Below are 17846 nucleotides of genomic sequence, written 5' to 3' on the forward strand. Positions count from 1 at the left end.
TGAGAGAGGATAAAGCAAAGTGGGCATTACAGAAGCCAAGTGAACTGTGGCAAAATCAGGGACAAACTAGTCTCATGAACCCAGGGTGGATAGAGGCCCACAATGTCTCAGCTTGCTGTTTCCCTTCCCAAGAAGGGGTGTGCCTATGCCCCAGGTGAGGGACCCCAGCCCCATCTCCCAGCCCCTCTGGTTTTAGCATACTCTGCCAGGGACTCCTGAGAGCTGGTGACCTTTGAATTTGGCCTTGAGAGGGACTCAGAGCTGCCCAGCAGAGGAGGCTCAGACTTGGGGTGGGGGGAGTGAGGGAGGCCAAGGTTGGGCCTGCGGCTCAGCTGGTAGCGCCTCAAGTGAGGAGTGGGAATGGCTGAGGGAGAGCGGTCTGAGGAGCGGCGTGGATGGCCCAACCATGGAGGAGGGAGCCAGGAGTGGAGCAGATGCTGGCACTGAGGTGTTCGTCTGCCTTTGCTCTTCACAATCTGTCCCCTGCATCCTTCCAGAAGGGCCCTGGAGGGTGATGAGGGCTGAAACTCCACACTCCAGAGGCCATTACGGGGGTCAGGGTGCCTCCCTGGACCCAGATGCTGGGGCTCTGGGGCCTCAGCCCCCTTGGGCAGGTTTGGGTGGTGTGTGTGTGTGGGCGTCCTACCCTGAGTGAGGATTCAGACTGACTCAGGGGCTCTTGGAGGCCCTCAGCATCCTTGCATTACCCTCCAGAACCTTCCTGAAGGCCTTTCCGCTGATGGGGGAGACACAGGAGCGTGAGCGGGTCCTTACGCACTTCTCCCGCCGGTACTGCCAGTGCAACCCTGACGACAGCACTTCGGAAGGTACGCCTCGCCCCACTCCCCTGCCCCCCAACCCGGGCTCTGGCTTCTTCCTACCTCTGGTCCACCTGCTACTTCTGTCCCGCTCAAGAAGCATCAGTGAATGAACAATGGCAGGTGGCATGGGGACTGTCTGCTGGAAAAGGAACCTCCCAACTGCCCCGCCTGTTGTCACTCCCTGTGCCTGAAAGTCCTCCATCCTGGAGTCAGTCCTTTGGGTCCTCATTCTCAGTGGTGCCCTGTCGCAATGCTGATTGTTGGTGTGGTGGGAGTCCTGGTGTGGAAGTCTGGGTTGGGGTCCTCTTAAGTGCAGGACTTGTCCTGTGGATGGACCTGAGTCCCAGGAACTGGGGGACTAGGCTGGTTATTAGAGGAGACACGGGCCATGGAAGGGATGTAGCCCGGGACCCAGAGCCATTCCTGGGTCTGAGATTCAAGGTGAGTTTGGCCACAGCAGGCAGGAATCTGGGCTAGAACAGGCCCAGGGTGGTCTGGTCACCTCTGAGGGAGGGGTTGGTCCTGACCTGGGGCGAGTGAGTGACTCTGATGCTGTAATGGGGGTGGGACACAGAGCATCACGCAGGCCCTGGGCCCTGATGTATGGTTGGCAGGTGGCTGGCCTCTTCTTGTCTCCAAGGCCTCCAGGCTGGCTCTGACAGGAGGCAGGTGGAAGCCTGGGGTTGGGAAAGAGCTGGGTGCTCATGCTGAGGGTGCCACCGTCTCTGATTTAGATGGGATCCACACGCTCACCTGTGCCCTGATGCTTCTCAACACGGACCTGCACGGACATGTGAGTTGGGGAGGCAGGGAGTGGGCATGTCCTCTCACTGATTCATCCCGAGTTGTCCAAGGGCCGGTCCTTTCTCCAGCCCCCTTCCCGAGACCTCCTGCTCGCTGGCCAGTGTTTCTTTAGCAGACCTGGGAGTTGGGCAGCTTGGCTTCTAGACTTGGCTCTGCCCTAGTTTTATCCACTTGAGATCTGCCTGGGTCCCTGCCCCCAAGCAGGGCAGTAAGAACAGCTGAGGCACATGGGAATTTAGGATGTGCTAAATAAGACATGTGCCTCAGCCGTGTCCATGCCAGACATTGCTAAAAGATCACATGTTCTTCCTGCCCCTTGTGCTGTAAGCCTGAGTGCAGCCCTGTTGAAGTACCATGCCCCAGGCAGCCCCTTCCGGTCAACTGGTAGATCGCCCTCAAGAGGCATTCTCGTCATGCACCCCTCACCTCCCCGCCCTGACTAGGCAAACAGAGAAGTGATAAGTGGGTGCCCCGGGCTGTGAGCCTGTGTCTGGTCTGGGATCTGGGCATCTCAGTGCTGCTCGTGGCTCAATAATTCCTTCTTCTTTCCTCTCTCTGCTCCGGGGACCCCCCCTTTGGGCTCTCTTGCCCTCTCTCAGGTGGTAAGTGTAGCTGGTGGTCTGCATGCCCTGTGAGCCTAGACCCCATCTCCATGTTCCCCTTCTGTGTCCCACATCACCTCATCTGGCCCACTGATCCCTGCCCCGTCATTGCTCACCCCATGGTGGTCAGAACCCCTCTGTTGGGTTGGGGATATTTCAGTGACTCATGGGGACAACAGGCTAGCACATCTGGTTCCAAAGTTAACCAGGAAAGTCCAGGACATGTAGGGTGGAAGAAAGACGTGGGATAGGTCCAACTTCAGATCCTACTCTTGCCTCCAGGTGGTACCTCTGTGACCCTGGGCAAGACACTAGCCTTCTCTGCATCTCAGGTTCTACATCTGTGAGGTGGAAATAATGATTTTACCCATAGCTTCCTGGGGAGGCCTGAGAGAGGGAGGTATCACCAAGTGTCAGGGTCTGGTACTTAGTAAGGATTTATTATTTAATATTATTATGAATAATATTATGATATTATATTATACATTATACCAATATATTATAATAATATGTATTATTTTATACAATGTATTATAGCAATATATTACAATAATATTATAATATTATTGCACAGTAATAACAATAATCACATGTATTATTAATATTAACATTTAAATAATGGAGAGCCCAAAGCCCCAGCCTGTAGATCCCTGGAAGATCAAGAAGGTGAAGTGCCCCGCCTGATGGCAGCCTGAGCAAGCGTGGGCACACTGGGGTGCCTGGCCTGGGGAGGGTGAGAGCCTCGCAGACCTTGGCACGAAGAGTAGTTGTGTGACAACTTTGGTTATGTCCGCCTGGGCTGTCAGCCTGGGTGTGGAACAGGAGAGAAGATGTGTGTATTCCATGGGAATATCACCAGAGCAAATGCCCATTAACGGGTTGACGTTCCCCCAAGACTGCTTACTGTTTGTTTACGGAGAGCAGGTGTTGCTGGCTTACCTTAAAAGGAGCTTTAAGCACACCCCTCGTCTCCCCATCCCCACCCTTGGCGGGGCCAAGGGCCATCTCAGGACCCAGTCACTCCTGTGCCAGGCCTGGATGCCTCTCCCCCTGGTTGAGAGCTGCTAACAAGGGCAGCAGTCAGTGAACCCCGGGTCAAGAATACTCTCGAGCTTGGTGGGACTTAGCTGCCCATGACACCACCTTAATGCCCACAGCTGAAGAGAAACATCACCACCTTTGTAGATCAAAAGCGGGTGGGGCAGGATTGTTCATATTTGCAGCCAACAGACATTGAGGATCCCGCCTCTCTCTTGAGGCAGCATTGCAAAACATCAAAAGCAAGCGTTCTGGGTTGGAGTCCTCTGTATTTCTCCACACAATAGCTTGTGACCTGGAGTGAGTTATTTACTTCCCTAAACCTCAGTTTCCCCATCAGAAAGTCCCTGTAAGACTTAAGGAGACAGCACTTGGAAAGTGCTTAGCCCAGGGCCCGGTTGTTGCAGTTACTGTGAGCTTTCCAAAGGACCCCAACGGAAGTGGCATCACCTGCTTTGTTCTTTTCCCCCTCCCTTCCTGCTCTCATTCTTCTGCTCTTTGACAGAGACTGAGTGTCTGGTGGAAGGTGGGGATCTCAGGAATGTGGGGCCTGCTAGGGCCCCCAGAAATAGCTCTGGTCAGAGCAGGAGGCAGTACAGGGACTGGCAGATGGAGTAGGTGCACCCTCTTGAGATGGACACAGCCTGGTGGAGGGATCTGGAGGACTTTCTGTAGGAGGGGCGTTTGGACTCTAGGGGCTCAGCACCTTCTGTGTTCCATAAAAAGAAGGAAAGAGAACCCCTGCCTCAGGATGCCTACCTTCTAGTTAGAGGAGATAGAAAATAAAGAAGTAAACAAGTGATTAAAGCAGTGATAGGTCTGTGAGGGGAATAAACAGGAGGGTGTGTTGGGGCTGGACTGGGGGTCAGGGAAGGTGTCTCAGAGGAGGCACGGTTGGGGCAGAGACCTGGAGGATGAGCAGCAGCCAGCCATGGAAAGACCAGGGACAAAGCCTTCCGGGCAGAAGGACCAGTGGGGCTGGTTTCCACCTTTTGGCTATTGTGAACAGTGCTATGAACACACATGTACAGGTTTTTAAAAATTTAAAAATTAAAATTTTTATTTTAATTTTTTAATTGAATGAAAAATTCTTTAAGTTCTATAGTACTTTACAATTTTCAAAAGTTTCACACACATGATTTCATATAATCTCATAATAACCCTTTTTCTTCCTACCCTATATTGCCCCTTGCCCTTCCTGGTAATCACGGTTTGTTCTCTATATCTGTGAGTCTGCTTCTTTTTTGTTTTATTCACTGATTTGTTGTATTGTTTAGATTCCACATATAAGTGATATTATATAGCATTTGTCTTTCTCTGTCTGACTGATTTTACTTAGCATAAGTTTTTGTTTGAGCACCTGTTTTTAATTCTTTTGAGTGTGTACCTAAGTAGTGGATTGCTGGGTCTGATGGTAATTCTATGTTTAACTTTTGGTGGACAGTAACACTGTCCATAGTGGCTGTTGTTGGAGTCCAGGTGGGAGATGATGGTGGCTGGGACAGACAGGGCAGTGAACATGGAGAGAAGGGACAGATGATGGAGACTAGTTGAGGGTGAGCCTGACAGGACACGCTGATGGGGCTGATCAGGGAAAGAGAGGAGTAAGGATGGCTTCAGCATCTGGCTGGATGGGGGTGCTGTTTCCTGAGATGTAGAAGGAACTTCCGTGGGTGGGTGGAGGGCGTGGTGAGTGGGAGAGCTGGGGCTCAAGTCCCATTTGTGACATATTGTGTTTGAGATGCCTACTGGACATGAACATGGGGATGCCAAGGAGCTGGTGGGATAAACGAATCTGGGATGCAAGAGAGAGATGGGGTGAGGAGGTCATTGTCATCCTGGTGGAATGAAAGCCATGGGACTGGCTGAGTGCCTCAGGGAGAGAGGCAGGCTGGTGACCTTGTCCCAGGGCATGGCCTTGTTTAAAGGTCAAGCAGAGCAGCAGGAGAGGCTTTGAAAGCAGCCATGGAGATGAGAGGAAAACCAGGAATGTGCAGTGTCTCAGAGGCCAAGAGAAGAGAGTGTCTCAAGGAGAAAGGAGTGGCCAACTGCATAAAAGGCTGCCATGAGGTCAAGAAAGATGTCAACAGAAAAATGACCATTGAGGTTGGAATGCCCATCAGTGGGTCATTATCACTGGATGGTCAAGGTCATTGGACACCTTCACAACAGCACTTTAGGTGGAGTGGAGAGGACAAATGCCAGGCTGGAGTGGGTGGAGATGAGGATAGGAGGGGAGCAAGTGGAGGATGTGGAGAATTCTTTTGTGATATTTGGCTTTGAGTGGGCTCCTGAAATGAGCCACTGGCTGGAGGGGTCTAGGAGGAACTCTTTCAAATCTGACTAGGGCATGTGTGTATGTCAGTAGCATCCACTAAGCAGGCAAGGAGAAACTGATGATGCAAGAGAGAGAAGGGAAAATCGAAGCTTTCCTTGAGATGAGCAACAGAGCATAGGTGGAGAGTGGCCTTAGCTGGGAGTAGGGAAAGCTCATTCCCCATGACAGAGTGAGCTGGAAGGGGAGGATGTCAGAGGAGGGTAATTTTTTTTTTTTTTGCGGTATGCGGGCCTCTCACTGTTGTGGCCTCTCCCGTTGCGGAGCACAGGCTCCAGACGCGCAGGCTCAGCGGCCATGGCTCACGGGCCCAGCCGCTCCGCGGCATGTGGGATCTTCCTGGACTGGGGCACGAGCCCGTGTCCCCTGCATCGGCAGGCGGACTCTCAACCATTGCGCCACCAGGGAAGCCCAGAGGAGGGTGATTTTAACCTCCAGACAAGAGAAGGTGGGAGCTTGGGTTAGAATTGGAGATGGAGACAAGGAGAGGTATTAAAAATGTGTTTTGGATGTGCAGTCACTAGCACTGGTTAATGGAGTGAACGCTGGGGTGAGGGAGGGAGAAGCATCTAGGCTGAGGCCAGTAGAGGGGGTAGGAGATGGATGGGAGAAGCTGTGCCATGAGCTTTCAAGCTGAAACAAAGATAAGTTGTTTTTCAAGAAAAGCTTAATTTCTCTCAAACTTGGGTTGCCTGAAGGTTAGCAGTGGGAGTGCTGGGGAGGTGGGTTGGTGCTGGATGGTGGAGGACTGGACAGATGCAGGGGTTGGGATACTATTCTGAAGACTGGGGGCGGGGGGTCCTGCCCATTCTCAGATGGCATCTGAGAGCCATCTGAGCATCATAGAAAAACTTTAAAGGAGCACTGAGTACAACTCAGGTTTAGTCTAGATTTGCAAATAGTGATGAGGGTTTCCCTGCCCATGGGACTTTCAGTTGGCCCCTCTCCTTGCCCTGAAGGATGACATCTACTTTCTTTCTTCTTGGCCTGTCTGATTCTGCTCTTGGGGGGAGACTTAAAGACAGGCTGGGATTGTTCTGACCCCTGGGCTGTGCAGGCAGGTCATGCCAGACCAGTGGAAAAGACCTTGGAATGGGGCTGTGGCCAGGCCAACCATAACTCTTTTCTGATTGGAGACAGAGGCTGTGGGAACAGTTTTGAGGGTCAAGGCAGCAGGGAGGCCCTTTTGATCCAAATGGTAGTGGGAGGAAGGGAGGAACTGGGAACTTGGAGGCCCCAAATTATCCATGTCAGTTCGCCTTTGGAGTTTCTGGACACACGTCTTTTCCTTCTCTCTTTCCCTTTTTCTCTCCCTCCCTCCCTCCCTTCCTTCCTTCCTCTTTCTTTCTTTCTTTCTTTCTTTCTTTCTTTCTTTCTTTCTTTCTTTCTTTCTTCCTTCCTTCCTTCCTTCCTTCCTTCCTTCCTTCCTTCCTTCCTTCCTTCCTTCCTTCCTTCCTTCCTTCCTTTCTTTCTTTCTTTTCCCTTCCTTCCTTCCTTTCTCTTTCTCCCTTTCTTCCTTCCCTTCCCTTCCTTTCCCTTCTCTCTTTCTTTTTCTTTTCTGGTACATGTCTTTTTGCCTGGTTATTGTTGTTATTTTATTTTAAATCAGGTAATTTACCCAATACGATTTCACTTTTTTGCAGTTGATTATCTTACTTTCCCATCCAGAGAGAGATTGATTTTAGTAGATGAAAGTGTATTCTGCAGTTGTTGGTTGTAATGTTCTATGTGTTGATAAGGTCAAGTCTCTTAACTGTGTTGTAAAAATCTTGTATATCCTTAATGCTTTTTTTATTATGGTAAAATATACAAGACATAAATTTACCATTTTATCCAGCTTGAGGTGTACAATTCAGTGGAATTAAGTACATTCACACGGTGTGCAACCATCACCACTCTCTTGTTCCAGAACTTTTTCATCACCCCAAGAGGAAACCCCATACCCATTTGCAGTCACTCCCCATTCTCTTCTTCCTCCAGCCCCTGGCAACCACTAATTTGTTTTCTGTCTCTATGGATTTGCTATTCTGGATATTTAATGTGGATGGAATCATATAGTATGTAGCCTTTTGTATCTGGCTTCTTTCACTCAGTGTAATGTTTCCAAGGTTCATCCATGTCATAGCATGTGTCATAATTTCATTTGTTTTTATGGCCGAATAATATTCCATTGAATGGATATACCACATTTTGTGTATCCATTTGTCTTATAGTGAATGTTTGGATTGTTTTCACCATTTCGATATTGTGAATAGTGTTACTCTGAACATTTGTGTACAAGTTTTTGTTTGAACACCTGTTTTCAATTCCTAGGAGTAGACCAGCTGCATCTTATGGTAATTCTATGTTTAACTTTTTGAGAAACTGTGAAACTATTTTCCATAGTGGCTAAACCATTTAAAATTCCCGCTAGTAATGTATAAGGGTTTCAGTGTATTCACCTCCTTGCCAACACTTCTTTTCTTTTCTTTCTTTCTTTTCTTTTTTAATGATAGCTGTTCTAGTGGGTATGAAGGGGTATCTCATTTTGGTTTTAATCTGCATCTCCCTAGTGACTAATGATATTGAGCATATTTTCATGTGCTTGTGGCCATTTGTATATCTTCTCTGGTGAAATGTCTATTCAGGTATTGATACTTTGCCCATTTGGGGGGATTTTATAATTTTTATTTAAGGTTGAAAAAAAAATTAAAAATTGTGGTAAAATATGCATTACGTAAAATTTACCATCCTCACCATTTTTATATGTATAGGTCAGTAGTATTAAGTCTATTCACATTGTTGTGCAACCAGTCTTCAGAACTTTTTCATCTTCTCAAACTGAAACTCTGTATCCATTGAACAACTCCCCATTCCCTGCCCCCCAGCCCTTGGCAACCACCATTCTACTTTTTGTCTTTGTGAATTTTACTACTCTACATACCTCATATAAGTGGAATCACACAGAATTTGTTTCTGTGGCTGGCTTATGTCACTTAGCATAATATCCTCAAGGTTCATCCATGTTGTAGCATGCATCAGAATTTCCTTCCTTTTTAAGGCTGAATACTATTACACTGTATGTATATACCACATGTTGTGTATCCTTTCATCTGCTCATGGACATTTGGGCTGCTTGCATCATTTGGCTACTGTGAATAGTGCTGCTATGAGCATGGGTGTGCAAATATTTCTTTGAGACTCTGCTTTTAATTCTTTTCGGCATATACCCAGAAGTAGTATTGCTGGATCATATGGTGATGTTATTTTTCACTTTTTGAGAAACAACCATGCTGTTTTCCATAATGATTGCACCATTTTACATTCACACCAGCAGTGCACAAAGTTTCCAGTTTCTCTACCTCCTTACCAACATTTGTTATTTTCTGCTTTTTGATAATAGCCAAGTTATATCTTATTATAGTTTTAATCTGCATTTACCTAATGATTAGTAATCTTGAGCATCTTTTCATATGCTTATTGATCATTTGTATATCTTCTTTGGAGAAATGTCTATTTAAATCTTTTGCTTTTCTTTAATTGGATTGCTTGTGTTTTTGTTGTTGAGTTGTAAGAGTTCTTTATTTATTCTAAATACTATACTCTTATCAGATATATGGTTAGAAAAAATTTTCCCTTTTTTAGATTGTCTTTTCATTCTCTCAGTAGTGTCTTTTGGGGCACAAAAGTTTTAAATTTTGATGCAATCCAGTTTATCTATTTTTTCTTCTGTTGCTTGTGCTTTTGGTGTCATATCTAAGAAAGCATTGCTAAATACAAGGTCATGAAGATTTAGCCCTATGTTTTCTTCAAAGAGTTTTATAGTGTTGGCTCTTATGTTAGATCTTTGATCCATTTTGAGTTACTTTTTGTATATGGTGTGAGATAAGGGTCCAACTTCATTCTTTTGCTGTGGATATTCAAATTTCCCAGCACATTTGTCCCAGCACCATTTGTTGGAGAGACTATTCTTTCCCCATTGGATGGTCTTGGTACACTTGTCAAAAATCAGTTGATCATAGCATTACAATTTATAAATGTATCGAAGTAACACAGTGTAGGGACTTCCCTGGTGGTCCAGTGATTAAGACTCCATGCTCCCAATGCTGGGGTCATGGGTTTGATCCTTGGTCAGGGAACTAAGATCCGACGTGCTGCATGGTGTGGCCCCACCGCAAAAAACACCAACAACAGAAAAATAAAGTAACACAGTATACACCTTAAACTTACACAACGTTACATGTCAGATTTACTCAATTAAAAAATGCAATTGACCATAGATGTATGGGTTTATTTCTGGAGTCTTAATTCTATGCCACTGATGTATATATCTATTCTCATGCCAGTGTCCCACTGTTTTGATTAGTCTAGCTCTGTAGTAAGTTTTGAAATCAGAAAGTGTTCTTTTCCAAGATTGTTTTGGCTATTGGGATCCCTTACAATTCCATATGGATTTGAGGATAAGCTTTTACATTTCTGCAAAAAAGGCCATTGGGATTTTGATAGAAATTGTATTGAATCTGTAGATCAATTTGTGAAGTATTACCATCTTAACTATATTAAGTCTTCCAGTCCATGAACACAGGATGTTTTTATATTTATTTATGTCATTAATTTCTTTCAGCAACCTTTTTTAGTTCTCAATGTACAAGTCTTTCACCTCCTTGGTTAAATTTGTTTCTGAGTACTTTATTCCTTTTGATGCTACTGTAAATGGAATTTTTTTCTTAATTTCATTTTATGATTGTTCATTACTAACATATAGAAATGTAATTGATTTTATATGTTGATCTTATATCTTGCAACTTTACTGAACTTGTGTATTAGCTCTAATAGTTTTTTGGTGGGTTCTTTAGGATTTTCTGTATATGAGATCATTTCATCTGTGAATAGAGATAATTTCACTTCTTTCTTTCTAATTTGGGGAACTTTTATTTTTCTTGTCTAATTGCTCTGGCTAGAACTTCTGGTACAATGTTGAATAGAAATGGGGGAAATGGGTATTCTTGCCTTTTCGTGATCTTAGGGGGAAAGCTTTCGATCTTTCACCAGAGTATGTGATGTTAGCTGTGGGTTTTTCATAAATGCCTTTTATCACATTGAGGAAGTTCTCTTCTATTCCTAGTTTGTTGAGTGTTTTTTCCATGAAAGAAGTGTTGAATCTTGCCAAATGCTTTTTCTGCACCAATGGAAATGATCATGTGTTTTACCCCCCTTCTTTCTATTAATGTGCTGTATTATGTTAATAGATTTTTAAAAAAATTTATTTATTTTTGGCTGCATTGGGTCTTTGTTGCTACGCGTGGGCTTTCTTTCGTTGAGGTGAGCGGGCTTATTGAGGTGGCTTCTCTTGCTGGGGAGCACGGGCTCTAGGTGCATGGGCTTTAGTACTTGTGGCTCACGGGCTCTAGAGCGCAGGCCCAGTAATTGTGGTGCACAGGCTTAGTCACTCCGCGGCATGTGGGATCCTCCCAGACCAGGGCCTGAACCCATGTCCCCTGCATTGGCAGGAGGACTCCCAACCACTGCGCCACCAGGGAAGCCCCTGTTAATAGATTTTTATATGTTGAACTACCCTTGCGTTCCTGGGATGCATTCCACTTGGTCACGATATATAATCCTTTATTTATTTATTTATTTATTTAGAGTGATATCTTCCCACCCAACTATTTTATTTATTTATTATTATTATGTTTTAGATGTTGGGGGTAGGAGTTTATTAAATAATTTATTTATTTTTGCTGTGTTGCGTCTTCGTTTCTGTGCGAGGGCTTTCTCTAGTTGTGGCAAGCGGGGGCCGCTCTTCATCGCGGTGCGCGGGCCTCTCACTGTCGCGGCCTCTCTTGTTGCAGAGCACAGGCTCCAGATGCGCAGCCTCAGTAGTTGTGGCTCACGGGCCTAGTTGCTCTGCGGCATGTGGGATCCTCCTAGACCAGGGCTCGAACCCGTGTCCCCTGCATTAGCAGGCAGATTCTCAGCCACTGTGCCACCAGGGAAGCCCCTATAATCCTTTTTTTAAAAATAAATTTATTTATTTTTTTACTTTTGGCTGTATTGGGTCTTCGTTGCTGCGCACAGGCTTTCTCTAGTTGTGGTGAGTGGGGGCTGCTTTTTGTTGCGGTGTGTAAGCTTCTCATTGTGGCGGCTTCTCTTGTTGCGGAGCATGTGCTCTAGGTGCACAGGCTTCAATAGTTGTGGCACGTGGGCTCAGTAGTTGTGCCTTGCGGGCTCTAGAGTGCAGGCTCAGTAGTTGTGGTGCACAGGCTTAGTTGCTCCGCGGTATGTGGGATCTTCCTGGAACAGGGCTCGAACCCGTGTCCCCTGCATTGGCAGGTGGATTCTTAACCACTGGGCCACTAGGGAAGTCCATAATCCTTTTAATATGCTGCTGTTTGCTAGTGTTTTTTTGAGGGTTTTTACATTCATATTTATAGGGGATACTGTTCTATAGTTTTATTTTCTTGTGATTTCTTTGTCTGGTTTTGGTATCAAGGTAATGCTGGCCTTATAGAATGAGTTAGGAAGTGTTCCCTCTTTTTCAATTTTTGAGTAGAGCTTAAGAAGTATTGGTGTTAATTTTTCTTTAAATGTTTGGTAAACTTCACTGGTGAAGCCATCTGGTCTTAGACTTTTCTTTTGTGCGGTTTTTGATTACTGATTGAATCTCTACTTCTTTTTAGGTCTATTCAGATTTCCTATTTTTGCTTGAGCCAGTTTTGGTAGTTTGTGTGTTTCTAGGAATTTGTTTATTTTATCTAGGTTTTCTAATTTGTTGGCATTAATTAATTGATTGTTATTAACAAATTAATTGCTTAGTATTTTTGTTCTTCTTGTTACTGAGAAAGCAGTGTTAAAATCTCCAACCAAGATTGTGAATGTCTTTCTCTTTTTAGTTCTGTCAATTTTTGTCTTTTATTTTTGTTTTTTTCGGTATGCAGCCCTCTCACTGTTGTGGCCTCTCCCGTTGCGGAGCACAGGCTCTGGACGCGCAGGCTCAGTGGCCATGGCTCACGGGCCCAGCCGCTCCGCGGCATGTGGGATCTTCCCAGACCGGGGCACGAACCTGTGTCCCTTGCATCGGCAGGCGGACTCTCAACCACTGCGCCACCAGGGAAGCCCCTGTCTTTTATTTTTTGAGACTGTGTTATTAGGTGCATACAAATTTAGGATGCTTATATCTTCTGGTAGATTGACCCTTTTATCATTATGAGATGTCTCTGTTTCTAGTAATGCTTCTTGCCTTTAAGTCTATTTTGTCAGTTATTAGTGTAGTTATACTGGAATTCTTTTGCTGGTGCTTGCATGTATATCTTTTTTCTATCCTTTTTCCAAGATTTCTGTCCCTTTATATTTAAGAGGTGTCTATTCATCTTTGCCTTTTAATTGTACCATTTAATGAATTACTTATATATTTGAGTTCAAACATACCAGGTTACTCTTTGTTTTCTCTTTGACTCATCTGGTCTATATTGCTTTTTTTTTCCTCCTTTCTTGCCTACTTTTGGATTATTTAAGTATTTTTTAGAATTCCATTTCCCCCATTAGCTTGTTAGTTGTGAATTCTTTTAGAATTCTTTTTGTGGTTTGCAATATGCATCCCTGACTTATTAAAGTACTTTTTACCACATCCTGGGAAATGAAATAACCTTAAAATGCCTCAACTTAATTTATTTGTCTTCTCAACTTACATACTACTGTTATCATCCTTTTAAATATTATATCTTTCTATATTTTATTCCCCAGAAAACGTTATTATTGTTATTTTGCACAGTCAATATTCATTTAGACTTAGCCACCCTTTTTGTTGCTCGTCATTCCTTTCTGCTTCTCCATGCTTCCATCTGAGATAACTTTCCTTCTGTCTGAAGAATTTCCTTCCTTTCTTAATTTCAGATGTTTTGCTAAAGTATGACCAGAGTGTTTCCCAGGGCCCCTTGTCCTTGGTGGGCCCTGAATTCCAATTTTTGTTCTCTAGTCCTATTGACCACTCAGTTGCTCACCCTTTTGGCCGCTGCTTGAGAATTGACAAATGCTTCAAAGAGGAAAGCTGCTCCTAGTCAGCCTCACCACCTCATGTTTCCCTTATTTGCAGGACCTTTAGCCTTGAAGTCCTCATTGCTCTTATATTTCTCCAGTGTCTTCACATAGACGTTTTATTAATATTTTGACCAGCAGTTGTTTCTGATGGGAAGGTTCATCTGCAATAAGATAGTCTGTCATTACTAGGATTGGAAATCTTGCCTGGTTATTTTTTGATTTTGCACCCCTGACTGATGGCTGGGGAATGTTCAGTGTTTGTGGAACTCAGGCAGTATTATCAACATTACCCTCATACTCCTCAATTACGAATGTACACATAAATGACTATATACATGTATACATAATACATATATGTACATGTACAATATACACATAGACTTATGAAACATACTATATTAAGGCACACATAGGTCATTTCTCCTTAACCCTTTGGGAAAGGTATAGAAAATTCTTGCTTGCCAGCTACTTATAAAGCTTTCTATCATTGTTTTCTGAATTATTTTCTGTGGTGTGTGAATGTCCCACATGATGTTAATAGAATCTTTGCTAAAATGGTGCCAAGGTCAATAAATTTGAGACACTGTACGTGGAATCCTCTCCTTGGAGGCTCTTAACACACAGAAGCACATTAAAAACTCTGAAACATATAAACTTATTTGATTATGAAATCCTTTCCTGGGGGGAATTCCTATTCCCATCTGTAGGTGAATCTTGGGAACCACTGCCTTATAGCAAACCTAAATCCACAAAATCCTACACCAGTAAATATCTAGTGTTCAAGGGTCTTTGTCTTCTCAAAGGTGAAGGGCCACCAGCGTTTCCTCAAATGTGGACACTGCAGGTCTGAAAGTATGCACATCAGGTGTTGGGTTTGGAGGGCTGGAGCCCCTCTTCTAATCATTGGTTAAAAAACGAAGGCAGAACTTTGGGGTACACTCATTCCCAGCTCTTTGTCTGTTTGTGCTTCCTGGAGTGAAACCATCTGCTTGGGCTCCCTTGGTCCCAGTGCAGCTCAGCGTGGGGTACCCATGTGTGTTGGTGGAAATTGATTTTTGATTCTCTTAAGACCAAACTCTCCCTCACTTCACCTACCTCTTGGAGGTCTTGCCGCCCCTCTGTACAGGTGAGAGGGTGAGACAGTTGTGACGGAATACACAGAGCTTCTGCTCAGGAGCCAAGAGGCCTGGGTTCAAGTCCTGGTGCTGTGTGACCTTGGGAGAGTTAACCATGGAGTAGCGGGTGAGAGCACGGGCTTTGGTGTCAGACACACTCAGCCCTTCTACTTCCTTGCTGTGTGATCATGGGCACGTCACTTCACCTTCCTGCACCTCAGTTTCCTTACCTGTCAAGTGGGGATAATAATAACACCCACCTCACCTTCTCTTTGTTGTGAGAAGGAAATAAGATAATGCATGTTGAGTACAATACCTGGAACATGCTAGGCACCCGGCAAATGTCAGCTATTACAATACATCATCTAACCTGACTCCTTCATCCGGGTTTGAGGAGAACCCCGACCTCTCATGACGCTTGAGGATCAAATAGAATCTTGAATGTGAAAAAGAGTTTTGTAAACTCTTGGGAGACAAAGGGAAATCCAGGCAGTCTTTTTTCATTACTGCCCTTGATGCTGCCTCATCCCTTCTGGCCGGGCAGGGCAGGGTGTGGGGACCACACCAACCACCATCCCTACTCTCAGGCAGAACCATTTCTCCATTACAGAACATTGGCAAGAAGATGTCCTGCCAGCAATTCATTGCCAACTTGGACCAGCTGAATGACGGACAAGACTTTGCCAAAGACCTGCTGAAGGTATAAATTGCTAAGGGTCCCCATGGCCCCAGCTGTGTCCAGGGTGGGTGGAGAGGAGAGAGGTTTCTGCCCACTAAATCCTGATGGTCCAGATTCCTAATTCTGGGGTCAGGGTCGTGATGACTTTGGGACAGAGGTAGAGACCATCCAGCTCAACATGTGACTGTTATGTGTTCCCTGAGTTAGGCAGAGGGGTAGGCTCTGTGAGATTTGTTTTTAGTGCTCCACTATCATTATTGCTGTCATGGTAATCCTCAAACTTGCCACCCATTGTCACAGCTGCCGCCACCATCACCACCACCTTTATCACCACTACCACCTTCACCACCACCATCATTATCATTACCACAGGGAAAAGCCCACTCATTCTTTCAACATCACCAGGAATCTAATTTTCTTTTGAGGCTGAAGCCCAAGGTGGAACTCTGGCCTTTCAAGCCCTGTCAGTTCTCCACCTTGGAGGAAGAGGAGCAGGTTTCTGGGGGGTAGATGATGAGTTCAGTTTTAGACAGTGAGTTAGGGGGACCTGATGATATCAGGTGGGCAGTTGAATAGTGAGTCCGGAGGTCAAAAAATAAACATTGCCTCCATTGCTGTTCTTACCATAATTATGTTCTTCACTGTCAGGAAGCACTTAAGAGTGTTTTTGTAAGTAAGACCAAATAATCCCAGTCCCTTCACCCACCTACTCCCTGTCTACTCATCCACCCATCTACCCATCCTCCCATCCACTCACCCACCCTGCAACTCAATCATTCACCTGCCCATACACCCACCCATTCACCCATCACCCACACATACACTCCTACACAGTCCCCTATATACACTCCACTTCCACTCACCCATTTCCCTGCCCATTCACCTACCTACCAACCCATCCACCCACTCATCCTCAAGTCTATCCAATCATCTAAAAACGAATCCACCCCCCCCATTTATTCACCCATCCAATAAATAAGTGTGAATCAAACAGCTACTTTGTCCCACTGGCTGAGAAGATGCTCCCTCACCGCATCCTCATTGCTAGATGGAGATTTCTTTGACTGTTCGTTGAACTCTCTCTCTTTTTTCCCCCTCTTCCAGACCCTTTACAACTCCATCAAGAATGAAAAGCTGGAATGGGCCATGTGAGTAGTGCCCATGGGCACAGGTATGGGGAGACTGAATTACGGGGAGGGGGGAGGGGGAGTGGCTGGGGGTACCGGGAAGTCACGCCAGTTACTCTCCATGGTGCTGATTTCTCCCACCCAGGGCCCTGGTGCCCCCTGGCCAGCTGGCCAGCTCCTGGTGTTGAGTTCCCCTTTGGGTTTGTTTCCTGTCTTGATAAAAAGTGTGCAATGTTTACAGCTATGGAAGAGATGGAACTGTGAGTTTAGTTTCATGATGTTCACAACAGGTTTTCTGTTCGGGGGATATTGCCACTACTCCCAATGATGAGAGCTCTTTCCCCTCGGGGAGGTAGGCAGGCATGAGCTATGAGTCCCTTTACGACTCCAGTAATCTGACCAGGTTGAGGTGGTGATGCTGTTGCCAATGGGGAGAGGTGAATGCCCCCTAACTTCTTCCCCTGTGAGGGCAGTGAGACCTGGAGGTGCCCAGCCTTCTGGAAAGAGGTGTGGTGACCTTGCTGACTGGGGAGACTAACAGCCTCCTGAGGAAAGTTGCCACTCCACTGGGGAGTTGCTGTACTCCCCAGGGCAGCCTGGGTCTTTGGGTCCATGAAGAGGTCCCAGGCAGGGATTGTTAGGAACCCCAACCCAGCTGGGGAGAGCTGGCGTTCTTATACCAGGGCTCCTAGGCTGGGGAACCTAGACTTCAGAGGCCTCATCTACTGACCTTCCCTCCCTCACCACGTCCCTGGGGCTTGGGCAAGCTGGCCATAGATTACTGCTCCCTGGGGCTGGGCTTTCAGAGAGGAGAAGGAAAACAAGGAAGGAAGCCTGAAGATAGTAAGGTCTCCAGCTTTGTGATCAAGGGTGAAGATTGGAGCTTGGAGGCCAAAAATCAAAGCTCAGAGGAGAGATGTCAGAATTGAAGACTCAGGGGAGGGGACAAAGGTCTGGACCTGTGGTCTGGAACTGAAATCTCCTTATCTCTGCTCTTTACCTCTAACTGGCTTCCAAAGGAGTGTTTTGTGGGGAGAGGGCATGTTGACGTGGGGATGAGGCCTCCGTGGAGGTGGTACTCAGGCCTAGTACTTTCCTAGTGATGAAGATGAGCTGAGGAAATCACTGTCTGAGCTGGTGGATGACAAGTTTGGGACAGGCACAAAGAAGGTGACACGGATCCTGGATGGTAGCAACCCCTTCCTGGATGTCCCACAGGCTCTCAGCGCCACCACCTACAAGCATGGTGTGCTGACCCGGAAGACTCACGCCGACATGGATGGCAAGAGGAGTGGGTGTCAGGCGGGGA

The 17846-nt window shown here is 45.9% G+C and overlaps 1 protein-coding gene across 1 annotated transcript in view; it reads left to right on the forward strand.

Moving 5' to 3' along the window:
* Positions 1 to 17846, forward strand: part of PSD2 (pleckstrin and Sec7 domain containing 2) — a 48221-nt gene that overhangs the window by 24132 nt on the left and 6243 nt on the right. The window contains exons 6-10 of the mRNA XM_082652071.1: positions 715 to 827; positions 1556 to 1614; positions 15342 to 15431; positions 16515 to 16558; positions 17638 to 17828. Of these exons, the coding sequence (XP_082508197.1) occupies positions 715 to 827; positions 1556 to 1614; positions 15342 to 15431; positions 16515 to 16558; positions 17638 to 17828 (497 nt within the window). The remainder of the gene's footprint in view (positions 1 to 714; positions 828 to 1555; positions 1615 to 15341; positions 15432 to 16514; positions 16559 to 17637; positions 17829 to 17846) is intronic.

Source organism: Grampus griseus (genome assembly GCF_964374135.1).
Source record: "Grampus griseus genome assembly, chromosome: 3".
NCBI classification, from domain to species: Eukaryota; Metazoa; Chordata; class Mammalia; order Artiodactyla; family Delphinidae; genus Grampus; species Grampus griseus.